The 14,372-nt window shown below is 44.8% G+C and overlaps 3 protein-coding genes across 6 annotated transcripts in view; 1 reads left to right on the top strand and 2 right to left on the bottom strand.

Moving 5' to 3' along the window:
• tsen34 (TSEN34 tRNA splicing endonuclease subunit) overlaps positions 1–978 on the top strand; it is a 3,184-nt gene extending 2,206 nt beyond the window's left edge. The window contains exons 3-5 of the mRNA XM_008426753.1: positions 3–105; positions 171–452; positions 521–978. Coding sequence (XP_008424975.1) covers positions 3–105; positions 171–452; positions 521–708 — 573 coding nt within the window. The 3' untranslated portion in view covers positions 709–978. The remainder of the gene's footprint in view (positions 1–2; positions 106–170; positions 453–520) is intronic.
• A 645-nt stretch (positions 979–1,623) lies between these two features.
• Positions 1,624–11,355, bottom strand: mindy4b (MINDY family member 4B). Of its 4 annotated transcripts, XM_008426750.2 has the most exons (13): positions 11,135–11,353; positions 10,635–10,662; positions 10,257–10,438; positions 7,356–7,499; positions 6,409–6,528; positions 6,089–6,186; positions 4,827–4,992; positions 4,688–4,753; positions 4,482–4,552; positions 4,303–4,375; positions 3,061–3,237; positions 1,889–2,069; positions 1,624–1,816 (listed from the first exon to the last, which is right to left on the bottom strand). In XM_008426750.2, the coding sequence occupies exons 3-13, from the start codon at positions 10,335–10,337 to the stop codon at positions 1,680–1,682; spliced, it is 1,314 nt and encodes a 437-aa protein (XP_008424972.1). In that variant the 5' UTR covers positions 10,338–10,438; positions 10,635–10,662; positions 11,135–11,353; the 3' UTR covers positions 1,624–1,679. The 4 variants fall into 4 exon arrangements, with proteins under 4 accessions (XP_008424972.1, XP_017163898.1, XP_017163899.1 ...); XM_017308409.1 differs by having other exon boundaries at positions 1,624–2,069; positions 11,135–11,355; XM_017308410.1 differs by lacking the exon at positions 10,635–10,662 and having other exon boundaries at positions 1,624–2,069; positions 11,135–11,355.
• A 739-nt stretch (positions 11,356–12,094) lies between these two features.
• clrn1 (clarin 1) overlaps positions 12,095–14,372 on the bottom strand; it is an 8,369-nt gene continuing 6,091 nt past the window's right edge. The window contains exons 2-3 of the mRNA XM_017308133.1: positions 13,366–13,467; positions 12,095–12,556 (exon numbers count right to left, since the gene is read on the bottom strand). Coding sequence (XP_017163622.1) covers positions 12,291–12,556; positions 13,366–13,467 — 368 coding nt within the window. The 3' untranslated portion in view covers positions 12,095–12,290. The remainder of the gene's footprint in view (positions 12,557–13,365; positions 13,468–14,372) is intronic.

Raw genomic sequence — 14,372 nt, 5'->3', positions numbered from 1 at the left:
AGCAGCGTCATGCGGAGGAGCAGCAGAGGAGCTTCGAGGAGCAGAGCGTTCTCGCTCTGGAGGACAGGAAGTCGGCGTTGGTTCGAGCCATGACATCATCATCAGGTAGGTGCGTTACTATGGCGACGTTTTTTTCCTGCTGCGCGCTAACGGTTGTGGTTCTGATCCAGGTTCTGATCCAGGCTCAGACGAGGCCCTGCAGCGCCGCCTGCTGGAGCTGGAGCAGAACTTCAGCTTCCCGCGCTCGGCGCTGGCGGTGCAGCTGAGCACGGCGAGGGCGGGGCTTAGCCACTGTCCGGAAGCCCGCGCCTTCCTGGAGGCCGACTGGCCAATCAGAGCGCAGCGCTGCCCCCGCCGGGAGGCCAGGTTCCAGGTGTTCAGGGACCTGCGGGGGCGGGGCTTCTTCCTGACGTCTGCAGGGAAGTTTGGCGGAGACTTCCTGGTGTATCCAGGTGAGTCTGAGCCACGACCTCCGTTTGACCCCACAGACCTCCAGCTGACTCCGCCCCCTCGTCCTCAGGTGACCCGCTGCGTTTCCACGCCCACTTCATCGCCGTGTGCCTGGCGCTGGACGAGTCCATCTGCCTGCTGGACGTCCTCTGTGTGGCCCGGCTCGGCTCCAATGTCAAGAAGACGGTTCTGCTGTGTTCGCCGGCGCCAGACGGCCCAGTCCGCTACACCTCGCTGCAGTGGAGCGGGATGGTGTGAGACCCGAACCGGACTCAACCGGATCGGATTCGGGGACAGTGTTTGAACTGCCTGGTAGAGGAAACGCTGTCCTGAGTACGCCGGCCCGTCTACAGCGTCCCGACCCGACCCGTGTGGTACCGCTCAGTGGATCCAGACTGATCCACTCTTATTAAGAACATTTTATTGTGGTTTACTGTTTATTTGAAGATTAATGGACTCTTTAAATTCTTCAGTGTTTGGAGAAAATGTTGAAGTTGAAAAATAAACTCAGCTTTTCTTGCAGCTAAACTGTAAGTCGGTTCTTAAAGCTGCAGTACGTCATTTTATAAAAAAACTGTCAACGTGACGGAATTTTAGACATAATCTGAAATAAATAAAGCTCCTCTGCCTTCTCCCAGTGCTAACTAGAAACAACCAATTAAAGCCAGGAGGCGGGGCTTAACGCTGTTGATCACCACCTCAGTTTGCTCTCTGCTACATTGCAGCTAGCAATGCATGTTGTGAACGCTAAGGCTCGTTAGCATACACAGATGAAACAGTTTTTCTGTAGCAGTAAGTTGTTTCCCCACCGTTAGCACATTTAGCAGGGAGTACCTGAGGTTGATTAACAGCACCAAGCCCCGCCCTCCTGGCTCTGATTGGCCTATTTCTTCAGATGCTACTGGGGAGGAGGTGAAGATCGATCTTTTCACACTTTATTTCTCATAACTCTCATAACATGGTGACAGTTTTAATAATTTTATTGTGTCTTGGCTCCGCCCACTTTACTAGTGCAGCATTTGGGGGTGGGGTCAGTTCTGCAGATTTGGAGATTTCAACTGTTTTTGTTCAGAACACAAAGGAGAATTTGTCTTTGTTGGCTCAGATTAAAGCATCAAAATATTGATTTTAAACAAGTTTTTATTTATATTCAGTTTAAAATATTTCGTGCAGATTTTATATCCATGTCTCCACCAGCAGGGGGAGCCATAGCCCGCCATGTTTTATGCTCAGTAGAACGGGTCGGTCCCGTTCCAGTCGATGGCGGCGCCGTCCCACTTCGTCCTGATGGTCATCTCCAGTGACGGGAACCGTTTCTCCGGGTCTGCCTCTGCGGGCGGCGCCTCCCAGTGGTGGGAGTGAGTATCTGCAGGAGAACCAGAACCTTTTTGGACCTGAAGCGGCTTACAGGAGCTGAATGAGGGGCGGCGGCGCTCACCTACGGTGAGGCGGGCCGTGGATCTCTGGGAGTTCTGTCCGTTGCAGTAGAAGAGCTGGAACTGGTGCTCCATCCTCCAGTCGGACAGCAGGGACCGGTTCAGGCTGAACAGAACCGAGTAGCTGCTGTTGATGCAGCAGACCCAGACCGGGAACCGGGGGGTCTTCAGCATGCTGCCCACCTGCAGGAACAACGAGAAACTAAACGGGGAACATCCGAAAGAATTCCGACTCAAATATGAATCAGTTTTTCACCTTAAAACGAAGAACCGAATACGTCGGACGACGGCGTATTGGAGCATCACAGAAAGAAAAGGAGATCGTTTCAGACAAAAGGAAAAAACTCTGAAATTTTGAGACTGCTCTTAGAATTTTTCTCAGAAAAAACTTGGAAATTTTCTGAGTTTCAAAAGTAAAAAAAAAAAAGTTGGCTTTTGAAACTCAAAAAATTTCCAAAAGTTGAAAATTTTGAGTTTTATTCTGTAACATTTCTCTGAATAATTTCACATGTCTGAGTTTTTGTCATGTAAATTTTAAACTTTTGAAACAGAAATTTCAACTTCTCACTTTTCAACAGAGATAATTTTTTTCTCATCTAACAAAAGGGCAGCGCCTCCCATGATGGCTGCATTACGAGGCTCGCGTCTACCAACGTCTTATATTGTTTGTATTTTTGTTGTTGCTTCTATACGATGACAGTAATGGCTGATTCTGATGCAATGGGACAAAATGAAATGAGGATCTTCAGCTGCAGGTCTGGGTTCTGCTGTCCTTCAGACACAGGGTTAGGATAACCTAACCCCAGGGTTAGGACTCTGCTTTTTTATGAGTGAAAGGCTTTAGTTTGTATTTTCCCTCAAAGCGGATGTGTTTTATTTAGCCTCTGTGTCTCACTTCCTGTCTTGCTCGTGACATTCCCATCAGATTGGTTGGACAGTCGGAGATGCTTCATAAGGAATCGCTAGCTGTCTGCATAGCCACATTGACCTAAATGTGTCTTGGCCTTAAACTAGCATGCAAGGGCTGGAGTTGCTAACTTAGCATTAGCTCTTATGGTGTCAAACAGACCTGAAAACACCTCAGAATAACGTTATACTGCCTCTGCAGGTTGGGAGGATGCATGCAGGTGAAACTTGGTTTGTTTCCATAACAGTCGGGTAAAGAACTGGCTACCTGAGGCAACCCGCCTCGCTCCATTTGTTCCCGGCTCCAGTGCAGGTAACCCACATCACTGCGGGACAGGACTCCCTGCAGGGGGCGCTCCAGAGGCTGGCCGTCCTCCCCAAACTGCAGCGTCCCGTTGAAGACGTGAGGACTGGCTCGGCCCGTCAGCAGCAGGTTCAGTAAAGCCTGCAGAGATACAGACACCATCAACAGAAACGAGGCAACCTGAGACTCATCTGACAAAGCCTGAGTCCAGGGAGTCCAACAGAACTGGGAGTTAGCAGGAACCGACCAGAACAACACGAGTTTTGTTGCAATAATCCACCAGTCAAGTTCATCTGGATCACCTAAGAAGCCAGACGCGGTAAATCTGGACGTAAACAATGGTTGAAAATGATCATTATAAAATTATGAACGCAGTCTAAATCACTAGCTGCATTTCTATTGACAACAGAATTGCACAAATTGACATTCTGAAAATAAATCTGCTTAATAGAAAAACACAAATTAAAAAAAACACCTATTACTCAAGAAAGAGTTTTTGGCGCCAGGACGAGGTGGGGCTTTTTGGCCTCGTCAAAATTGGTTTATTTCCCAAAACCTCAATGAAAACAATTCTTCTGCTTCACATGATCAACAACCGGATGTTTCCATTGGCGCAAACCAAGAAGAAGAAGAAGACAACATGAAGTAGAAGGATGATGGCGGCGGCGCTGCATGTTTTTAATGACTTGTTTGAACAAACTTGTGATATTAATTGTGTTTCTTATTTAACAGACACACAGAAATTATGCTTTTTTATTAGTGGAACATTGACAACGTTTTGAACACATTTGTAATGAAAAGACAGTCAGTGAAGGCATCATTTCCCAAACCCACCAGATTTCTCTCCAGAAGCTGCAGTCAGCGCTAAACGCCGTTTCTGTTAGCATGGCTTTCTACTAATCAGCTTCCTTAGACCTGCTTTGGCTCCCATTGCTGATAAACTTTAAAATCCATCCATAAACGGCGGCGGCCATCTTTACTGCCGTAAACAGAGCACTGCTGCGTGACGTCTACATTCTTCTTCTGCGCATGCTGGACGAAGAATGGGACTTTGAGGTCGGAAACCGTTCACACAGAAGTCTGATTGTGTCACATTGAATTAGTAGAATGAACGACCATGTCAGATTTCAGGAAAAAGATTGCATCAAGGTCTGGTGTGTGAGCGCAGCCTGTCAGGACTCCACCAGGGGCAGGTGAGAATCTTACCTGTCGACACACAAAGTTTCCCAGGCTGAGGTGCAGCAGATGGGAGGTGTTGGAGCTCAGATCGTCTCTGAGCCTGGATGGAAAGAAGAAGAAAGGTTCTGGAGTCAAACCAGAGGTCTAACTGCCCCCTGCTGGTGTACGGTGTCTGCTTGGACAACATGGAGGTTTGGGAGAGTTACCTGTCGACTGTCCGGGAGCAGATGATGCTGTACAGGAACAGGATGACTCCATGACTCCCCTCTGCTTTAAACTGCGAACACAGATTTAAAACATAGGCTTCCCCAAACCTTAATGTTCATCTCAGTTCAACCAAAAAAACCTTCCAGGTTTAGATTCTGTAAGAACCCAGGTTCACACATCAGAGCTGATCTCTGGATCTACTCACACACTGAATGTGGTCCAGGATGAACTTCCAGACGTCGTCCTTCCTGTCGAAGGTGAACAGCTGCAGCTGGAAGAATCAGACATCATGGGGTTAAAATGGAGGGTGGTGCTGCAGACAGGAATGCAGAGGCAGAACTGACCTTCTCCGTGAAGTCGTCCAGCTTGTAGTCCAGGTGAGGAGTGATGCAGTAGTCTTCGGTTACCAGGGTAACTGTGGCCCGCTCCTCCTGGCCGGCCAACCAGAGGCTGTCGGACAGTGCAGCTGCCAGCGCCTTGTCCTGGTCCCTCTGTTGCAGCTGACTGAGGCTGGTGGAGAGACGTTACTGTCCACCAGATTAAGGCCATTCATGATTGGCTCATGGTGCTGTGACCTGTCCACGTGTCCCCCTGCCTCTCGCCCAGTGACCGCTAGAGATAAGCACCAGCCCCCAAGGCTTCTGACAGAAAACCAGGAGACTTTATCACAATAGAAGTGGCTCCCGGACTTATACCACTCTGTCGGTTTGTCCCTGGTAGAAGACGACTCTGGGATGGTCCTTTGAGGAACATGGTTGCTTGATAAGCAGCATGTTATGAAAGACCTTTAAGAGTTGAAAGAGTTCAAAGTTCCCACTCTGCATGAAACCCTGAATGTAACCAAGAGAACGTTGAAGGTGTTTTCACACCTGATAGACCAGTAGACTCAGTTCTGTGGTCCACTTTCTGCTTCATATATGCACCAGAGTTTTCTTTAATCAAACCGAGATTGAGGTTTTTAGGAGGACCAGAGTTCGATTATGATTTCACACCCATTCAAATCAGACTTTCAAGATAAACGGGCTAGAGTTCGATTAAAGTGGACTAAATGTGACTGGTGTGAATGCAGCCTGACTCTGTGGCACCAGCAGTGGGTACTGCTAACTGAAGAGTTAGCTAAGGTAACGCGAAAGCACTAATCATAAATATTAGTTCTGCTGATGCCCAAGTGCAACATCAACTTGATGTTCAGTGGAAGCTAATGCTAAAAAGTGCTAACTTCCACCATGTTGCCACCCAACCTGTGTCAATGCCATAACCTGCTATTACACAGCATATCATATCACCTTCAAAAGGGTCAGATCTGTAACTACACCTTCCTGTATGTACAGTTTGTATGTTACAGGAAGTGGAACAGATTTGTTGAGTTTTGCTAACTCTGCAGATGACTTTGTAATAACTTTCTGCTCATCGACTGGTGAGTTGGTTCTGATACCAGCTGAACCCTCCTGGGTACCAAGTTATTTTCTGTCTTAGGATACTAGAGTTATTATTGAAAATGAATCTGATACCTCTCTGCTGCCAGTCATGGTTCAGGTGTCATGATCTTGTCATGTGATCTTGTGTTTACAGGTGAAGGTGTCATTGCACCAAACGAGATCCTCACCTGTGCAGTGTTGATCTGTCTGTGCTGCCCGGTTGGCTGAACAGCAGGAACTTGATGATGCGGGCCTGAATGACCATCTGAATAGCGCGAGCTCCGCCCTGGAACACACACCTGTGCAGGTGAGACAACTCAACAAGGTGTCTGTACATGTCCAACCTACCAAAACTCAACAGAACTCAGATCTAGTTTGAGTTTTGGTCTGGATCCAACTAATTTCTGGGTAAACAGCAATTGGTTGGTTTAGGTAAAAGTTCAGGTTCAACCAGCTAAACTTCAGCTTCGAGCAACCAGATATGCTTTGGTCTGCATGGGTTCCTCACTCTGTCGGCCTCCAGGATGTACGACAACTCAGAGTCCGGTTCTCTGAACTGGAAGAAGGACTTCCTCCACTCGTAGTTGAAGACGTGAAATGTTCCCCCAAAGAGGATCCTCCTCAGGCTCTGAGGGAAAACAGAGGAACCTGATCAGCCCTGCTGCCGCTCACCAAGTGGTCCCTCATGACAGAGACAGTTAAAAGTTAAAACCAAGTAGCTCCACAGGATTTAGGTACAGCCATGTGCTACTGATTACTGCCATTCATTTTGTTACAGCTGCCTCTTTTAATACTTCCCATTGTCGTCTATGCTCTTTTGTGAACTGGCTATTGCTCCATTCTCACTGGTTAATAAATTAGTACAAAATCGTCTATAAAACTATCACTGGCAAAACCCCTCCATACTTTCTCTCACTCATCAATACTTGCAACAACACTTAGATTTGACGTTCTGATAAATTCATCACAACCATGGTGCCAAGAGTTCGTCCATCATTAGGTCAATCATTGTTTCATTTTTGCTGTACCCAATGATTGGAACAACTTGCCGAAGGTCAGTAAAAACCGTAGTAGATGATTCATGTAACCATGTAATCGTGTGTTTTATAGTATTGGAACTACCATGTTTATAGTTCACATGATTTTTATGCCAATTGTTCAGAATGATCTGGACTGCTCCGATCTAAAGTTTGGGGTATTCAACACATTGGATTGTCTTGGCCTGATATTGTAGGGGGCGTGGAGTTCCCTTAGGACGGATGAGAATGCAGTATGTAGCCAATCAGACAGCAAGATGACGGAAACATGGAGGGGAATCCAAAAGACAGAACAACTACCATGGAGCAACAGAAAGTCCAGTGGAAGTCGGAGATCATCTGAGATCTCTCTGTGTGTTTGTTTCTCTCTGTTAAACATAGGCCATAAACTATCGGCATTGCTTCTTCCCAGGTTCACCTCGGTCAGCTGAGGGGTGACTGGTGTTCCTCCGAGGCCGGGGGAGATCACCAGGCTCTGGGGGATGGAGCAGGGAGCCAGGAGGGTCCTGTGGGGTGGAGGGGCCTCCTCCTGGTCCTCGTCCTTCACCACATCCAACAGCCTCTGAGGATGGAGAGGAACATGAACATCTGCACAGTAAACACCATCCTGGTGACACAAAACTGATTAGTTCCGTCCAAAACATTCAGACAGAATACAACTTCTCTGGTAAAGTGGCAAAAATGTAGCTTTATATTTTATAATGAATTCTGAAGCCAAAATATTTTCTGTTTCATGTCATCAGCTACATTTGAACCTCGTCCATTCCATCCATCCAGTCCTGCATTTAAAGGTAAAAACACACAACAGTATAGATCCTGAAAGAGCAAACAGAGAAGTATCTGAGTACCAAAAATGTCCATGGCATTTGAAAATGGCAAGTTTGCATATTTGTCCTGCAGAGGAGAAAATCAGGATAAATCCTCCCAGGAATCTGGAGGAAGTTGCAGGATGAATCAGTGATCTGCATCAGGAACCGTTGTTCACAAACTGATCACAAGAGGTTACATGAAGACTTCAACTCCTCGGGTGTCGGATCCATCTGGAATGGAGCCCATTGGGAAGGTCTCCCACTTTATAACCAAGTTTTAAATATTCTGCTGTTAGTGTAGAAGTAGTCAGCCTATAGGGTGGTCAGCATGCTAGTCAATAGCCTTTCCAAAGCTAATGGTAAAAGTACTCAGTTCCCAGTGCCAGCCTTTTATTATCCTAAATCAGAGTGATTATAGCCTCCAGTGCTAAAGAAGTAGCCACTGCTGGATGCGCAATAGTCCTAATTTTGGCACTAATTCTGTACCATAGAAAAAAATCATCCATCCAGGCCAGTGCAGATTTCAGAGCAACACCTGATGCCTTCAAGTACATATCTTTTCCTGGGACATCCAGGGATTTCTCACCCGAAAGAGGAAAACCACATTTCAGAGTCACGGCTGAGGAAGAAGAGATCACGGACTGAACTGACCGCAGTGGAGACTGTTGGGAAACGTCATCTCAGGCGTCTTACTGAAGATGTGGACAAAATAATATTAATATTTTCCTTAACAACAGGAAGGTTTTAAACGAGAGTCAGAAAAGAAACGGAAACAAATCCTTTCCTTGTTCTGCAAGATATAAATTCCTTAAAACAGAAGAGAGGAAGAAAAACAAGGTTTCAAAATGTTTCAGTCTGAAGGATCATGGAACTGTTGGCTTCTGTACCCGACTCACATCTGGGTTCTTGTTGACTTCGTGTTGCAGCAGCTCGATGTAGTCCAACCCAGAGTCCGTCATCACCACAAAATACCTCTGTCAGAACCAGAGTCAGCAGTAGAGCCAGAACCTCAAACATCAGCTCTGTTTGGGCCCCATGGTTCTGGTTCCCGAACCCAACCAATCCAGAACGGACTGCGGTTCTGCTGCACACCTGGGGCAAACAGCAGCAGGTTGGTGCAGCAGTGAAACTGAATCTTCTCTGAGTGACACATGATCACCTGGAAGGTGAAAATGGAGCCGGCTGCAGTGCAGGACCTACACCAGCAGAGGGCAGAGTGACCCAATCCTAGACCAGACTCCAGACCACAACAATTAGAACCGAGACCCAACTGACTTATGCAGAACCTGCAACAGGTCCAGTGTTTACAAAACTGATTTACCATGGAGGATCCTGAAGGGGGAGAGTTATAGAGTCCAAAATTATCTATTATAACAGTGAATTAATTTGGATGATTTAGCCTGTCGTATCAGAAAATCATGTTACTCATTAATGTATAAACATCAAAAATAAACATTTAAGTTGCAAACTAACTATTTAGACCCAAACTAAACAACAAGTAAGCTACATATTTCTCTCAAAGCTAAATATTTAGTTAGCAAGTCAAATATTTAGTTTGAGGCTAAATATTTTTGTTTGCTAGCTAAATGTTTAGCTCCAAACTAACTATATAGATTGGAAGCTACATATTTAGCCTTCCAACGTTTCAGCTTGCTAGCAAAATATTTAGCATCAAAATATTTATTTTCAAGCAAAATAGTTTGCAAGCTAAATATTAGTTGGCAAGCTAAGTTATTAGCAGGTGGAATATTTAGCCTTAAGCTACATATTTAATTAACAAGCTGGATATTTAGTTTGAGTCAGAAATATTTAGCTTCAAACTTAGTTTAACTCTATGCTAATTAAATATTGAGTTTCAAACTGACATTTATGAATGTAAAACTATCCATCCATCCATTTTCTTTCACCCTTGTCCCTCAGTGGAGTTGGGAGGGTTACTGGTGCCCATCTCCAGCTAACGTTCCGGGGTCACCCTGGACAGGTCGCCAGTCTGTCGCAGGGCAACACAGAGACACACAGGACACACAACCATGCACACACACTCACATCTAGGGGCAATTTGGAGAGACCAATTAACCTGACAGTCATGTTTTTGGGCTGTGGGAGGAAACCGGAGAACCCGGAGAAAACCCACCATGCACAGGGAGAACATGGAGACTCCATGCAGAAAGACCGGGGCCGGGAATTGAACCCAGAACCTTCGTGCTGCAAGGCAACAGCTCTACCAACTGCGCCACTGTGCAGCCCATGTAAAACTATGACTTTTGAAAAACAAACCCCCATTATTCCCTCTTATGACAAACTAGAATATTCTAAATTATTGCTGTTAATCTTTGAATGTGTAAATTTCCAGTCAGTTTTAGTTGTTGGTTGCTTAGTTTTCTGTTATCAGCAGCGCACTGGCAGCCATAAGAGGTCAAATAAAACCTGACAGGATCTCAGTGATGCTCTGATGTGTGGAGGTGACTGAACAGTTAATGGTCTGAATGAATCTGCTCCCAGACTCTCACCATGCTGTGGTCGGACTGCAGCCTGATGGAAGAAACAAACTGATTCCTGGTCAGGCGGTGAAGAAGAGAACAGTTAGTCATTTAATTAGTCTGATGCTTTTTAGTAACTGCAGAGTGAAAACTTTCCTTCGCCGCTGCAGGTCAGAAACCTGGACCAGGATGTCCTGAAGCTCCGCCTCCATCTGTTGACACAAAGAGGGTTTTTACCCATCAGCGTTACTAAATGTTTGGCTAAATATTTAAACTAAATGTTTAGTTTGTGAGCTAAACATTTAGCTTGAAACATAAATACTAGCTCCAGGCTGAATATATAGTTTACTAAATTAAAATATTTGGTTTACAGATTACATAAAAATAATAATAATAAATTTTATTTACAGGCACCTTTCTGGACACCCAAGGTCACCTTGACATAAAAACAAGCAAATTATAAAATACATACCGGTAATAAAAACAACAACATAAAAACACAAACAAGATTTATAAGACACAGACATATTGAGTTTGTAAAATTAATATTTATCCCCAAACTAAGAATGTAGTTAGTTCAGTTTGTAAATGTTCAATTTCAACATTTTGCAGAAACTAATTAATTTGAGCTAAATATTTAATTTGCTAATAAAATGTGTTTCTAACTGAATAGTTTGTAAACTAAAAATGTTTTAAATTAATAAATGTTTAGCTTCAGGCTAAATATTTAGCTTGAAACATGTATAAATAATACATAAATAACCCAACTTACTGCTTGTAATTTTTAACTGTATAACTTTACAAACATCACCTCTCGTACTTGAAGCTTCCTCAGTTGGAACAAAATGACTTTAACAACCTGATCAACCAATCAGAGATCGATCTGCTCAGGTGGATCAGGATCTTACCTGCAGTCGATTGAACACCTGGACAGTTTGAGTTCTGCCGCCTCCTCGGTTCCTTTCTTCACTTATTTTCCTTAAGAAGCAAAAAAAATCTATTTATTCCTAATCAGGACGTCCTGGTGGTCAGCAGCACCAGGACAGCAGAGACTGACTGGACCGACTCTGACTGGTGCCGCACCAGTTGGGTTTGAATCCGTCCAGATTCTGGAGAACTTTCATCTTCCTGATTCTTGGATCAGAGGGGGTCCGTCTGCGTCTCAGTCTGCCGTCACTCGGATGAAATCCTGGCCTTTAATTGGCCGTCCCGCTGAGGAAGACACAATTAAAGAACCGGACACCAACCCCCCACAGAACCGGGAGGATCCGGGCCGTTTGTTCGATTCTCTCTGGTCTGTCAACGCGTCTTCGTCTGGAGATGGACGCTCAGGTTTGGTGTCACTGCAGGGGACGGACGGGTCAAAGAAAAGACCCAGCAGGGTCCTTCAGAGCCCGCTCCGGTCCAACTCCCTCAGACTGCAGAACGGTTCGGCCCGGCAGGAGCAGCCGGTCACGGATCCATACCCGATCCCTGCTGATCCGTTGATCAACAGAACCTTTGGTTTTAGAGAGAGCAGGAGGTTCTGAGGTTCTGCTGGGAGGTGAAACTGGATCCAAATGATCTACACTGCAAAAACACCAAATCTAACCAAGAATGTTTTTTCACGTTTCTGGTGAAAATGTCTCAGTGCATTTGAAATAAATCACAAGTAACTTTTCACTGAGAAATGAGTTTATTTTAAGTCAATTATTACTTATTGATTAGAAAATTATAGTCCCATTGCAAGATTATTGCACTTTTTTCACAATCAAAGGACATCAGACGGTTACCTAGCAACCCCGGCCACGCCCAGCTCGTTACCTAGCAACACAATCCCAGTTCCACCAGCAGATTATTCCACTTGAAATGGGAAAAATGTCGCCGTTATAAGTGGAATAATCTGCCAGTGGAATCATCTTTTATAAACATCAATATTAAGGAATTATTGACTTAAAACAAGGACAGCAGTTATAAACAGTTATAAACAGAATTTATAAAGAATCAGTCGGATCATCAAGATTCGACCCAATCACTCAGGTTCTGATCAATAATCAGTGATTATCCGGGTCAACAGTGAGTCCATCAGTACATGAGGTCGGCCGCGCCGCCGCTCAGCTCCACGTCTTTCTTCCCCTGGAACGGGAACTGGATCCCTGTGAGCCGGATCAGAACCAGGTTGAGTCCGTGGAGGATGAGGATGAGGAAGAAGATCCAGAAGCAGCGGTCGTAGCGCTCCGAGTGCGTCTGGAAAACAAAGTTCTCCTCCCTGTAGTTGGAGATGAGCTCAGAGAGGCGGTGGATCTTCACCTCAGAGGCAAACAGGATCAGAACCAGGCAGCTGGTCACACCTGCAGGACCAACACAGGCAGCTGTTCAGAACCAGAACCAGAACCGGTCTGGGGCAGGAGCTGGAGAAGTCAAAACAGTTTGATGTTTCTGACTGGAGATGCACTGATATGAAACTTTGGGCCGATATCCTAATCCGATACTAATACTTTGGTTCCCGATATGATATTATCTGTTTCCTGTTCCTTTCAACACTGTAAAAAATCAATCAGGTTCTAAACGTTGCTTCTCTGCTTGAGTAAAACTCTGATCACCGTCACCAAACAAAAACCAGAACCAGAAACAAACGGCAACGAAATGTTGATGCGGCTGCTTGTCAGGTCGCGCCCTGTCCGCCATGACGGACGTCAAAACCGTCTACAACTAGCATTCATTCCTGTGAAGCCAGTCAGAACAGGCAGTTCATTGGCTAGTTTTGCTTTTATTTAGTTGATTTAATGTATAAATGGCCATCAGCTGCATAAACAGACAAGGACGCAAAAAACTTGTCATTTTATCAAAGATTTTTTGATGAGGAAAAAAGATGGCGATCGATAGCAGCCATCAGTCAGCAAACGCTTTTTACACAGTAAAAAGACAAACGTTCATATACTAAATAAATCAGGTTAGGAAGATGCAAAGAGAGAAGGCACGGGTCGGTTTAAGCCCAGCTGGCCGTGCTATGTCCAAAAACAAGCTAGCTCAACCGGAACCAGTAGAATCCATGGCTAAACTGGGAAAAGAATCGCAGTACCAGTACCAGTTCAATACGCCTGACATTCACGTCCTACGTCTGCTGTGGCGCCTCAACGTGATGAAATGTCGTACGTACAAACGACCGATACGACGTTGTGTCGCTGGCGCATCGTCGACATTAACGTGGCTGAATTTAGCGCTTTAGCGTTAGCTTTAGCTAAATGCCATGTTGGTTTAATGCGTTAGTTAGCATGTCCAGAACCATCAACACCTGATGGTTCTGGTAGAAATCTGAACCGAGTCCAAACAGTTACTAAGAACTTTAGAGACGTCTGGACCAATGGGAGGACAGTCCTCCCCTCTAAGCCCCGCCCCCAGCCCTGTTTCCTGCCTCCTTTGTTCTGATCCGTCTCCTGCTTGCAGCTCCGGTTCTGTGTCGTCCTCAGACCGACTGATCCATAATTAATCACTGAAGGCTTGATCAGAGCGCGTGTTCGCATCTGGAGGAGGCCGTTTGGTTCTGTTTGCTCCTCCGGGTTCACCCCTAACAGAGGCTTTCATCATTAGTTCATTTGGTTTTCAAAAAAATGAAACCGGCCCAAACTAAAAACATCCAAAAACAGATGATAAATAGATTCTAAACTCCTTCTGTCATAAAGCCGTTTCCAAGGTTTTGAGACTTCATTGAGCTGCAGTGGGAACCATCACAGCAGGACGATGATCCGAAGCACAGATCACCTCTGAACCCTCAAAAAAACCAAAGTGGACTTTTAGAAGTGGCTCAGTCAAAGTCCAAACATTGGTGTAGCTTTAAGTAGGCGGTTCAGTTCAGGAAAATCTCCAATGCGGATAAAATAAAACAAAACTGCTCTAGGATTTTTAAAAATGGCTCATTTCTAGTCTTTACAAACAACTGATGGTTGAACCAGTTTTTAGGCTTAGGGAAGAATTTTACAGTAAAATGATTAGTAGTTTTTTCTAAACTTTCCCCAAAAAATATTAATTACATGGCTTATGATTTAATAAGGAGGCCAATTATTATTATTATTATTATTATTATTATTATTATTATTATTATTATTATTATATTGTTATTATTATTATTATTATTATTATTATTATTATTATTATTATTATTATATT

The sequence above is a fragment of the Poecilia reticulata genome, linkage group LG13, assembly GCF_000633615.1.
Source record: "Poecilia reticulata strain Guanapo linkage group LG13, Guppy_female_1.0+MT, whole genome shotgun sequence".
NCBI classification, from domain to species: Eukaryota; Metazoa; Chordata; class Actinopteri; order Cyprinodontiformes; family Poeciliidae; genus Poecilia; species Poecilia reticulata.
The sequence above is the reverse complement of the archived record's forward strand: the minus strand, read 5'-3'. Positions and strand labels throughout refer to the sequence as shown.